Source organism: Hippichthys cyanospilos, chromosome 2 (assembly GCF_059441005.1).
Source record: "Hippichthys cyanospilos isolate Australia breed blue-spotted pipefish chromosome 2, RoL_Hcya_1.0, whole genome shotgun sequence".
NCBI classification, from domain to species: domain Eukaryota; kingdom Metazoa; phylum Chordata; class Actinopteri; order Syngnathiformes; family Syngnathidae; genus Hippichthys; species Hippichthys cyanospilos.
Window position 1 is genome coordinate 31,456,843 of NC_142370.1, and position 12,171 is coordinate 31,469,013.

General features: G+C 40.2%; 3 protein-coding genes across 3 annotated transcripts; 1 reads left to right on the plus strand and 2 right to left on the minus strand.

The window, feature by feature from the left end:
* Positions 1-240: 240 nt before the first annotated feature.
* LOC148428260 (L-rhamnose-binding lectin SML-like) lies at positions 241-3,256 on the minus strand. The gene is made up of 9 exons (XM_088406132.1): positions 3,159-3,256; positions 1,980-2,012; positions 1,846-1,911; positions 1,550-1,685; positions 1,243-1,352; positions 1,131-1,175; positions 670-802; positions 483-586; positions 241-354 (listed from the first exon to the last, which is right to left on the minus strand). Exons 1-9 carry the CDS (start codon positions 3,190-3,192, stop codon positions 323-325), a joined length of 693 nt encoding a protein of 230 aa, XP_088262258.1. The 5' UTR covers positions 3,193-3,256; the 3' UTR covers positions 241-322.
* Positions 3,257-3,500: 244 nt separating this feature from the next.
* On the plus strand, positions 3,501-6,725 carry LOC148428261 (L-rhamnose-binding lectin SML-like). The gene is made up of 9 exons (XM_088406167.1): positions 3,501-3,584; positions 4,517-4,549; positions 4,620-4,688; positions 4,816-4,951; positions 5,356-5,465; positions 5,529-5,573; positions 5,670-5,805; positions 6,154-6,257; positions 6,547-6,725. Exons 1-9 carry the CDS (start codon positions 3,551-3,553, stop codon positions 6,564-6,566), a joined length of 687 nt encoding a protein of 228 aa, XP_088262293.1. The 5' UTR covers positions 3,501-3,550; the 3' UTR covers positions 6,567-6,725.
* Positions 6,726-7,269: 544 nt separating this feature from the next.
* On the minus strand, positions 7,270-12,034 carry lrrc47 (leucine rich repeat containing 47). Its single transcript, XM_088406047.1, has 7 exons — positions 11,443-12,034; positions 10,771-11,214; positions 10,130-10,246; positions 9,919-10,034; positions 8,654-8,756; positions 8,328-8,417; positions 7,270-8,050 (listed from the first exon to the last, which is right to left on the minus strand). Exons 1-7 carry the CDS (start codon positions 12,010-12,012, stop codon positions 7,829-7,831), a joined length of 1,662 nt encoding a protein of 553 aa, XP_088262173.1. The 5' UTR covers positions 12,013-12,034; the 3' UTR covers positions 7,270-7,828.
* Between the last annotated feature and the right edge of the window lie 137 nt (positions 12,035-12,171).

A 12,171-nucleotide genomic window follows, 5' to 3' on the forward strand; every position in this document is an offset into this window, starting at 1 on the left:
ACATCACAGGTGAACGTGTGAAAGTCACTGCCCATCACTGATTTCAACCATGGTTTGTTACACTTCATTATTGCCCCTAACTAGTACTAGTTAACTTTGCCTGAAAGCAATGGCAGATTTTGTAACAGTCTATTGTCAATACAAATTCAACTGAATCATTGCATATACTCATATTACCCGCGTATGCAAAGGTTGTGAGCCACCTTATCAGAAGGGGAGAAAATAAAGTCCAGCATAATCTTTAAAGGCACAAAATTTATTTTAATCCATGTACAAAGAGGTACATTGCAAATCCAGAGTTGCACAACTCACTCCAATTAGATCATGTGGCACTGTTCTGAAGAACTGCAGAAGCTGCAAAAAGAAAAAACAAAGCACAAGTCAGTTAATTCAAGCTAAAGACCTAAAAGTCTTTCCAAGCCAAGACCACCTTCTACAATAGACATGAGCTTTGTGCTCTTAATGGGTTGGCAACTACTTACATATACAAATGTAGGCAATCTCCAAATACTTGTAGGTGCCTTCGCATGGGTCTCCAAATACAGAATTGCTGGCGATGACTGAACAGCGTTTCTTGCCATTACACCTACAAGGAAATGGGACATTGCTTTGAGTTTACATTTAAAAAAAAAAAAAAAAAAAAAAATAGACAATAGTGCACCACCGTACTTTTGCGCAACAAGCGTAGTTGGATGTGTGCATTCTGTATTCTTTATCTCATGTGCACCCCTTTTGTTTGAACATGTGACCTGGTCACGACGTCCGTAGTCTGCGCCGTAAACTTTAATATAGTGTCTTGAACCTGGAAACAGGATGAGATTAGAGAAAAACTACTTATAAAATCACAAGCGTGGAATTAAAAAAAAAAAAAAAAAAAGTGATACATGACACTAAGAGGGCTAAATTAGTCTCAGAAAACAAATTCATCTTTATAGAAAAGCTAAATTAGTATATTCAAAATAGTTTTACATGTAAAAGTTAGAATTAATCACTAATACAACGGTGTCAGTTTAGTTTTTTTCCTTATGTAATTTTAGCCAGAAACTTGAAGTGATAATTAGCATTTGGTGAGCCACGAATGCTAATTATGACAAAGAAAATGCTTTTAATAGAAAAAGGTTACATCTTACCACAATACAAGTGTGCCACAGACCACTCGCACGCCACCACAGTTACTGTAAAGGCAAATCCAGATAATTTAGCTCTTGAATTCACACGTTCCACAGAGCGCAGGAGACTTACTTGCAGGTAAGCAGGTGAAGTTGGTCTGTAAATATTTGACGATGCCAGGACAGGGATCGGGAGTGCGGAATTTACTTACGCTCATTTCACAAAATTGCTTGCCGTTGCATCTGCAGACATGAAACGTCAGCCCTTTCAAAAGGTTAAAGTTGCAGGATAGCAAATTTCACGTTAGATCCTTGGTGACCCTGTTCGGGATCTACTACACACTATACATTTAAAAATACTACCCACTATGAAAAACCCCAAATGATCGTTAAGACAATATCTGTAAGCGTGTTTTTAATAACGCAGTCCAGATGTTCACCTTAAGGCAACGTCATTTTTCGTGTTTGGCCGCGCGCACTTTGTGTTTGCTACTTCCTGTTGTGATCTGCCTTCAGCGCAGATCAGTGAGCTTGAGCGGCCATATATCGAATTCTCCACGCTGATTACGCTATGACCTGACACACAAAAAAAGAAACACTCTGGTTGCAAATCAAATGATTCAACAATTTGGGTGAGACAAGTTTAAGGATAAAAAAAAAAAAAAATATTTCAAGGAATTTGTAATTTGAAAAACAATGGTCAGTGTAGCCATCGAGGAATAGGTTTAAACCTTACCACAGTCCAGGCGATGGACTTGCCAATTGTTTAAATCGCAGGTGGTCACTTTCTCTGTATAATCAGCTGCAATAAAAACAGTAACCTTAAGGAATTACAGTGCACAATTATATAGGATATGAATTGATAGTCACCTGCTGTGAAGAGCATGCACGTTGCTGCCAGCACTGGGGAGAAAAACAAAGAAAAATCAATCAATCAATCAATCAATCAAATTTTATTTATATAGCCCTAAATCACCGAAGTCTCAAAGGGCTTCACAGAATGAAAAGAGGTCATACAGAGACATCTTTTCAATGTAAGGTACACAACAGCATCCCCTGTCAAAGCTCCCAGAAGGGGAAGGAAAAACTCAAAAACCCCAATTTGGGGAAAATCAGAAACCTCCAGAAGGGACCACAGGTGGGAGGAGCCCCCTTCCAGGCCCACAGGTTGAAGTGGATGCTGCATGTTCCGAACACAGAAACAATATAAATTACAGAAAACATATTGTGCTATATAGTGCAGTGATGTCTTGACAGCAGGCAAAGCCATTGGGCAGGAACCATCCCGCAATTCCAGCCAGGTGGACCGCAGACGGCTAGACTCCTAACCCGTGATGGTCGACCAGCGCAGGACCCAATGGAGGCGGTCAAGTCAACCCTCACCATCTAGCTAGCCCCCTCTCCCGGCCGGAAGAGGGGGGCAATGATAGATAAAAATGATAGCTATAGCTACACTTGTCAGTGGAGTCCATCAGTCCACATTTTTCTATGTTGCCAATTCTTGACAAAGCACACAGGTGCATTGAATTGAAGTGAACTATGCCATGTCATTAGGTTGACACCATTTTGGAAGTGAAGAAACACTACTCCTATATTACAAGGGGGGGGAAAGGCAATTAGGTGACTTGGTAATTTTTTGCTTTGTCCCGATATTGTGCCAGTGTTGATTGGTATTTCCATAGATACTTGAGATGTCCGACTATGCGATTGTTCTTTGAAGGCATCTCTAGTCGACGACGTGTTGATGGACCTCGTAGTTTTCGGTTGAATACGAACACTTTTCTCCCTTTGCTAAACCGTCAATAAAATTGAAAATTTGTAGTTAAGACTCGAAAGGCAGTTCCCAAAATACGTCAGTACGGAAGCATGAAGTAGCGATAATACGGGCATGACGGGAATGTGAAATTAAGCAGTACAATGTTTTAAACATATGACAAAATAAAATTACAACAACAAAAAAAGCTGGACTACCAAAAGAACTCGTGACATGAAGCTTGGGAGACAGAACAAAACAAACAGAAACGCTAGTCATCCAAGGTAGATACTCACACAATGCAGAAGTGAGTTTTGAACAGGGAGCCATGTTTTACACGATCTCTTTGGGAGAACCTGCAGGATGGTTTGAGGAGAGTCGCTGGTATTTATAGCGACTTCCTGGTTTCCAACCAGGTAGCCAATCAAAAGACACGCAGCTTGTCCTCATTAGTCTGTAATTGGAGGAGTGACCAATTGGGTGTCAGATGCGCCAGAAGATGTTTTGATTGGTCCTCGGACATAATTTGACTCTAAAATGCAGCCAATTAGAGACTTCAATTTTTTTTCATCAAGTAGCAAGGGTGCGGCTCTTGATGACCTGATTGGATGCTAGCCTTACAGCCATCTTAAAAAGAAGCGGCCCACATCGGAAATTACTTAGTGTGACAGATCATAACGTGTGAAAAATGTTCCTCCGCTTCAGAGTTCGCGCAGCGCTATGTGAGTATTCACTTTGAGACTCATTTGTTTTTGCAATTTCATTTAACTCAAAATAAAATATTTACGAGGCGACACATCAATTGACCTTGACACAGTGAGCACTTTTCAAAAACTCACGTGTGTCACAATCACACTAGGCAACTACCAATTTTCTCTGTTTCAAGATCTGTTTGGCATCTGTAACCCTTCACGGCAGTGAATGAGTTTAATGTCAAACACGGAATTTTGGTGTAGCACAAATTAAATGTTGGCGCGATCGAATCATTTGAAAGTCTTTTGGAATTTATAAAGAGCTTCCTACAGTGACATCTAGTGGCTGAATGTAAAGTGTCAGTCAGACGTGTTGCAAACTCTCCAATAAGGAAACTACTGTACTTAATTACGGTGAAATTTTCCTCTATTCTTGATTATAGTTCCTTTTTAAATCACATGATTATTTGGTTTAGACTGTATTTGCTGTTGTATTTTAGGGGTACAGAAAATTACTGTTTTTGGAGTGGTCTATATATTTAGATTGCAAATTTGTAATAGTTTCCCCTATTTTTTTCGGTCATACAAAAATGAGGAAAAACACAAAGCAGAAGCTTTTCATTAATGGGAAAATAGATGTATTGTTGTCAATTTTGTTTTTCAACTATTCCCAGGCATTTACATGCAGTGTAATGGTATGTTTTGTTTTTTTCCGAACTTCGAAAGGATGTGATCACATCGTCATGTTCACCTGCGGAGACTATTTTGAATAATTGGAGTAATTAATTAGTCATGTGACACCATTCTTATGATTGACATTGGAACCGTTTTTCGAACAAGCAGTTCGTCCCTAAATGTTCGTTTTTTGCCATCACTACTGAATTGTGAGGAAAGAAATGAAATGTTTCTCCAATGGAGAATGGAGGGGCTGCTTTGATTTATTTTTAATTTATATTTATCAGTGCTGGCAGCTGCAAGTTTGCTTCTCACAACAGGTAAGCATCACATTTAGTGTCCAACATACACAAGTCTACATTTTCCATTAATTCACATTGCTTTCTGCAGTTGTTGATTCTGTGGAGCAAGTTACTACTTGCGATTGGTTTCCTTTGAACATCCATCGCATATACTGTGGTAAGACTTTAGCCCTTTGGGCATTTTTTTGTTACTTTTCAAATGGGGTGACCCTCCAAAAAGAATCTTGCAAGTAATAAAATGATAAAGAAAAAAACGTATGGTTATTGTCATTTCTCCTTGACAGTTCATGGAGTGATCAGCGTGAAGAGCGCTTTGTATGGTCGCACAAGCTCAAAGGTCTGTGCTCAGGGTAACGCTCAAAAAAGCCTTGCCAACGTCAGGTGTACTCAGCAAGGCGCCATGGACAAAATTAAGTCAAGGTATACATTGGTTGTATTAGCAGCAAAATTGTCAATATGCCTATTTTAGTCTAAAATTTGATACATAGAACAGTTTTGTAATTGAAATTAGATGATTATGTAACAATTGACAGCCCTCCCGCACCTAATACATGGATGAGAACTTAACTACATCAGGCTTTTATTTTGAAGGTTTTCCTTGTTCCTGCTTGACATAGGATTAGCCTGCCAAAAATGCCTCAGAAAATTGACAAACGGCTTCTCAAATGAAATCCACAAAACCGCTCGGCAACAAATTTCAAGCCTTGTATTGAAGGCTAATATTCTCACTAGGGCAACACATTTCAAGCCTTGTATTGAAGGCTAATATTCTCACTAGCAATCGCTCAAAGCAGTGCTGACATAGTAATGTCATCTATCTACAGTTGCAATGGAAAATCATTGTGTGAATTGATCATCAAAGATTTCCGTACTCCTGATCCTTGCCCTGGCACCTTCAAATATCTACAGACCAACTTCACCTGCTTGCCTTCAAGTAAGTGTCACCTGCATACCATAAGTCTGTATCATTTTTAATACCTAATTATATTTCAAACAGTTAAATCCGTGGTGTGTCAAGACTCTGAAGCATACTTGTATTGTGGTGAGATTGACCTTTTTAATATGAAACCCTATTAACCTTCTTGTTTTTTTTATATTGCCTCATCGCATTTTAATGACAACTTTTCATCTTTATCAGAGGGAGGCCAAGTTATTTTAGTCTTCAGCGCAAACTACGGACGCCTCGACCAGACAACGTGTACCAGAGGAAAGGCGCTGAATTTTGTTCAAAATACTCAATGCCTGCACTCGGTTACTGAAACTGTCTCCACAAGGTATGTCTGCAAAAACTACGCCCTGTTTTCATGACAATTTATCGGTTTTGTTGTTGGTACAAAATGGTGTCGTTGTAAAGGCTGGAAAAAAATAATTGAATCTTGCTAAAATGAAAGTAGTGTTTAGACTGTGCCACAGAACATTGTAGAAAAATAATTGTACTTTTGACTTTCTCAAAGCTGGGCTATTATCAAAGATGGAATTTAGCATCAGCTATAGGTCTTGGTGAGAACTACAGTATTTCGCTTTCACTGAATTTCTTGTCCAAGTTTAATGTAAAGAGTCCAAGTATTAGTCTTAAAATGAACATTTACTTATGCTAAAACTTAACATGAATTCCTTTGTAGGTGCAATGGAAGAAACAGCTGCATGATCAAAGCCAATGATGTTGTGTTTGGAGACCCCTGTAAAGGCACATACAAGTACTTGGATGTTTCCTACACATGTCAGTGTAAGTACTGGTAAATCACTTTTTTTTTTATTGGGTGGGGGGGCATCATTCTTGGTCCTTGAGGGATGTTCTGGATGCTGTAAGTTTCCCTGCTGCAACACACCTGATTAGAATGACTAAACAATCAGCAAGGTCTGCAGAACCCATCCTGATCACTTGAATTGGGTCTTTTTTTTTTTTTTTAAGCTAATATTTAGTGCAATTCTAAAAGTCATTTTTTTGTAAATATATAAAGGGTTGAAAAGACAGTCATACTTTTGTTTACTAATCGTTTTTCTTTTCTTTGCAGATCCTGGGTTTAAGGGATAAAACACCTTCCACTTCTGTTACTGCAATAAAGTCCATTGTGCAACAGTAAATTTGCTGTAGTTTCAATACTTTACATTGCGGGTGCAGTCATCAATGTTCAAGTTGGATTTTTTTTTTTTTCCTTAGCGTATTTAAGAATGATTTGATTCATTTGTCAAACCTTGCTGAAAACACATTTTGCAACGCATCCTTAAAACAAAAAATCTGACAGTGCTCCTGATTTATAGAAGCAAGTAAATAACCCATTAAGTGGTGGATTACAATTTTGCAAATTAAATGTGGGTCATACCACTTTTTTTTTTTTTTAATATAAAGCTGGGACTCCTGGTTTAAAGTGAAAATTTAGAGCATTTCCACTGGGCTAGGCTTTTTGTTAAACAAGAGCACTATCAAGAAGTTGTCCAAACTTGTCCTGCATGTTTTCCAGGTTTCTTTCCCTGAGACACCTGATTCAAAGATTAGGCTCATCAGGCTTCTGCTGAGCTTGCTGATGACCTGATCATTTGAATCTGGTGTTGGGGAAAGAAACTGGGGGAAAAAACAAAAAACATGCAGGTTACCGGCCCTAGAAGACCAGATTTGGATACCCCTCATCTAGTTGGCTGAAAAAAATTACATGGTTCATGAGGCTTCAATTTTTGCTACCATAAAATGGTAATACAATTACTACCATGACATTATTCCAATTGTGACAAATTCAGACTTCACTGCCTTGTCTTTGAGATTTATTCACAATTTTATTGATACTGATGTCATAGCAGCTTTTTTTCTGTTGCATTACATTCTTAAGAGTTAAGTAGTGATGGGGAAAACACAGCTTCATGAACCATTTGATTTTCTTTTGATTCTTTAGATGTCAATCTGTTTAAAGATTCAGTGTGAATTTAATTTCCATTGCATTAGCCTTCATTTTTAAGTCAAGAGCACCACCTAGAGGACTGAATCAAGTGTCATGAGGCTTCATTCTCCCATCACTTGTAAACATACTACAGAAAAGTGGTTATGTTGCCATGACTGCAAATACAATTCAATGCTGTTACATGTGTCTGTCATTTGATATGCTTGCACACCACGTGGTGAAAAGTGCTATACAGTAAACTGGAAAGCTTAGTCATGTTACCACGGATACTTGGCACCCTGTCGTTCAAATTATTTACAGGAAATGTATTACAATGGGTTTATATTAGGAGGTGGGGATGATTTCAAACTTTGTAACAAAATGAGTGCAGGGTGTTGCTCTTGTGAAATATGGGATTACAAGACTACCAAATGACTGTCAAGTTGGGGATGTCTTTGGAGAGGTCTGTCTTGGATGGGTAGACCACCTTCAGGTTCCCGTCCTCGTCCACAGTTCGGACCTGCTGGACGATCAATTCACTGGAGGCGTCCGTGCTTTCCGCTTGGTTTGGTGGGGCGTCCCCTTCTCCGTCAGAACCCACTTCTTCTTTATGCTCCACCGTGAACTTGTTCAACTCAGCCATTTTCTGCAAGGATGCAAGACACACCCACAAAACAATCTGAACAAGGGTTTGTTTTTTTTTTAAGCTTGTGCAATGAAAATGCCAGGGATGACCAAATGGAGCATCATGAACCACTTATATTTTTTGGTCCTCTAAATGGCACCCCCGGTTTAGAGACGGTGGAAATTTAATGGGTTTCCAATGCTATAGCCTTTATTTTAAAACCAGGCACATCTATAGAACCAAAAAAAAATCACGTGGTTGATGAGGCTTCATTTTCGTTTCAGCAGCAAAGACTTACGACAATCAGAGCATCCATAACATCTTTACAGGTCTGCAGGCTGTTTGAACTCGTCACTTCCAGGAAGAGTTCTTTGGTTGTCTTTTTGATCTGTTGAGGACAATCAGCAAGTTATTTAGGGTGTGTAAGGAAAATTGCAATGCTAATGTGCCTGTGCGTCACCATGGAGTTTTCCAACAATTTGTATTAATTCTAGTCCTCTTGCTTATTTTTATAAAATGTCAATAATGACTGCATTACAAATGGGCAAGTGTCTTGAGTGTGAGTACGTTCTTTTAATTCTTGCAAACGGAACCCAAATGGAATGATTGTTTGGTAGCACGCACCTTGGTTTTCTCGCTATTTGTGATAGGCGGGAATGAGATCACGTGGCCCTCTGCATCCATAATACAGGGATATAGTGCTTTTCCTTGCAGAAGCTGCAGGTATCTGGAACAAGGGAATAAGCATATATTGCCTTTGTTGAAAAAAAAAAAAAAACATGAAGGATGTGGTGACATGTTTGCATGACAAAAGCTTCTGCTTTTCGTCGGCTACTCAGGCCACCATCATAAAGTCTGTTCCTGATTGTTTGGCTAAAGACATTTACACGAGTGGCCCTCTGGAGGTCATTCTGCAGGACACGAGCAGTGCCTGTCCTGCCTTGCACAAAGGAGCAGGTATCGGTCCTGCTGAGGGGTCGAGGAACACCCACGGCCCTGTCCGTCTCTCTGAGAATAACCACCAGTTTGCTGCAATCTCCTCCATGTTCTGGAGATTGTGCTGGGAGACACATTAAACCTTCTTGCTGCAGCACGTGTGGATGTGCCTTCCTAGAGAAGTCGGACAACGTGTGCACCTTCTGTAGGGTGAAGGAATCGTCTCATACTGCCAGTCGAGATAATTACGCAAGCCAAAATCAGCCAAAAACGATCAAGAGGGAGAAACTTGGAATGACCTCCACATGTAAAACTAGTCCTGTTTTCACGGTTTTCTAATTGTTGCCACTGAACTGCACCAATTCAATCAATCATCAATTTTTATTTGTATAGCCCTGAATCACCAAAGTCTCAAAGGGCTTCACAGGTGAAAAGAGGTCATGTCGAGACTTCTTTTGAAAAAAGAAGTCATACGGAGACATCTTTTCGGTGTAGGTACACAACAGCGTCCCCTGTCAAAGCTCCCGGAAGGGGAAGGAAAAACTCCAAAACCCCAATTTGGGGAAAATCAGAAACCTTCATTACACCAATACTGCTGAAATCGATTAACCAGACCCTCAGCTGCTTAACCAAACAGAAAATGATCAGACAGGTTTAATTCAAATCATGCCAGGCCCCCAAAAAAAGTCTTACTTTAATTTTTGTGAGCAGTGTAATATTTACCAGTGTGAAATAGCATTGAGTTTAATACATACAGTGCTAGCTGTCAATTGAGACTCATTTTGAAAAATTGGAATAAATTCGGTTTGAAATGACCGAAAATTACATTTTGACTGCTAATTGATTAAAATGTTTTCATGTACCCTCAGGGGTACGCATGCCCATACTGCTTCACTGGACATAAATTCCTTTTCCAACAGCAGTAAATGGTGTGAAAAACTTTTGGGACTGACTTGTGAAGTCCAGTGACATTCTGCCTCTTCTTCTGTTTCCTCAGCTCATCAGCCTCCAGTTGAAGATGTCTTATCAGCTCGATGGCAGACATCTCCTTCCGACCCAGCGGCACAATCTAACGGAAAACAAGTGACGTTGATCTCAATTTACAAGACCTTGATGAGTTTTTTCCCTCATATTAGAAATGCACAGGATTTGAAGTTAGCTTACTTTGAGCTGCGTGGGAGGTTTGGCGTCATACATGAGTGGACTTTTGAGAAAATGAACATCATGAGTGGCGATGGTCGCGATGGTCCTCTTTCCACATATGTCTTCATGAAGTTTTGTCTGGTTAAAAAAAAAATCAACACTGGCAGTCAAGTCACATTTTCTTCTTTTACGAGTGGTTTTTGAAAGCAAAAATTATAATATTTGTCCACAGAAAAGTATTCAAATAGGAATGTCCTCTTTTGGGATCTTTGTAGAAATCACAAAACTAAACCATTAACTTGACAGGTAACGAGAGGTGGAATGTGACAAGTTGGGTCCAACCATTTTAGTATGGGGAAGAATCTGGCTTTTTAAAAGAATACAATTGAATAACCTACTGAACATAAAATGAGTTTGATGGACTTATATTTTCCTGAAAAATTTAATTAATTTAATAACTATTTTTAAAGGATGTATGCATGTTTGTTTGTTTTATTTAAAAATCTCCAGTATCCCCTGGAGTTCCTTAAATAACCCCCAGGGGTCCTCATACCCCCATTTGAGAACCACTGGTCTAGCTCAATGACCCAAATCGGGTCGGAAGCAGAAAAAATAACAAGCAAAATAAATAAAACAATCACCTGATTAGCCAATAGACTTACCTGCGCCATCAGGAACCGCTTGAGAGAATTCCCCGGTTTCAGGATCATGCCTCGAACCACACAGCACACCAAGTAAGGCCGTACATCCTTCACCTCGGCGCTCACTTTGACCGTGACGGCCCCGGGAGCGTCAGAAACATGGAGAACCCTCACCACCATCTTGTTGATTTCTTCCAACTCGTCAGGTTCTTCTTCCTTCTTCTTCTTTTGCCTCTTCTTCTTGTCATTTACATTCCGCCCCCCATCCATGTCACTTCTTTCCTCTCCTTGCCTTGCCTTCCCTCTGAGGTATTCGAGAATGGACTTCGTCTGGCAGCTGTTCACCATCTTCTCTAGGCGCTTGTCGTTCAGTTTGTTGCCTTTGAAGTTGATCTCCTTGAGCTTGGCGCAGTCGCTCAGACTGGACGGGATTTCGCTCAGCTGGTTGTTGGAGAGATCTAGCACCTGCAATGATGGACACGAGTAATAACCAAAAAAAAAAAAATAATTGTTCAAAATGTGCAAAAAATGTTCGATCACATCGACATTGTTTTTCTAATTAAAAAATACATAGAATGGGGCTTGCATTCTGTTATTTCACCATTAGATGGCACTAAATTTGACACACTGTCACTTTGAGTTTAAGCTCTTCTGTCACAGATGCAGATGCGAAGCAACTTTTGAGTGTTTCACCTTCAGAGCTGGTAACTTGGAAATATCCGTGCCCAGCTCTGCAATGGCATTATCCGAGGCCACAAGGGTGCTGAGCAGATCCAGCCGCTCCGAGTAGAGATCGCTCGGGAAGCAAGTGATGCGGTTCTTGGACACGTTGACGCTCGAAAGCTTGGCGCAATTGCTCAGTCCGTCCGGAAGAGCCTCCAAGCGATTACAGCTCACGTTCAAAGTGGTGAGCTGGCGTAGCTGCGTGATCCCATCTGGTAAAAGGCCGAGGTTGTTTGCTGACACGTCCAGAACTTTGAGAGACTTGAGGTTGCTGAGGACATCCGGGATGCATGCGAGTTTATTCCTGCACAGGATGAGACTCTGGAGGTTGGTCAGATGCTGAATGTCCTCGTGGATCTCCGTCAAACTCGGGCACTGGCTAACTTCCAGATAATTAAGCAGCGCGAGGGAATAAATGGCAGAATGAAGCCCCCCGTGAGACGAAATCTTCGCGTTGGCTGCAGCACCTTGCAAAACTAGTTCACGTCTCTTTTCTGATGCTACTTTCTCCACTTCTGGCCATGTTGTTGTGTCTGCCATGTTGTCGATTAGACTGCCGCGAACAAAAGAAACAGGAAATTCATAGCTTCCGTTCAACGCTTTCGAAATAAAATAACTTTCTCAGACTATCATTCTTCAGACAAAGAAAATAAGTGGAAAAATAAATCTGCAATAAAAGTACAAATATAATTATGTTTA

Coding starts and splice junctions, on each gene's coding strand:
- lrrc47 (XM_088406047.1), bottom strand. CDS start 12,012: ATGGCAGACACAACAACATGGCCAGAAGTGGAGAAAGTAGCATCAGAA. Junction 10,247..10,770: donor AGCGGTTCCTGATGGCGCAG/GTAAGTCTATTG, acceptor TTTTTTAACCAG/ACAAAACTTCATGAAGACAT. Junction 8,418..8,653: donor CAAATAGCGAGAAAACCAAG/GTGCGTGCTACC, acceptor TGTCCTCAACAG/ATCAAAAAGACAACCAAAGA.
- LOC148428261 (XM_088406167.1), top strand. CDS start 3,551: ATGTTCCTCCGCTTCAGAGTTCGCGCAGCGCTAT. Junction 4,952..5,355: donor ATGGACAAAATTAAGTCAAG/GTATACATTGGT, acceptor ATCTATCTACAG/TTGCAATGGAAAATCATTGT. Junction 6,258..6,546: donor TGTTTCCTACACATGTCAGT/GTAAGTACTGGT, acceptor TTTTCTTTGCAG/ATCCTGGGTTTAAGGGATAA.
- LOC148428260 (XM_088406132.1), bottom strand. CDS start 3,192: ATGGCTCCCTGTTCAAAACTCACTTCTGCATTGT. Junction 1,353..1,549: donor AAAAATGACGTTGCCTTAAG/GTGAACATCTGG, acceptor TCATGTCTGCAG/ATGCAACGGCAAGCAATTTT. Junction 587..669: donor ACTACGCTTGTTGCGCAAAA/GTACGGTGGTGC, acceptor ATTTCCTTGTAG/GTGTAATGGCAAGAAACGCT.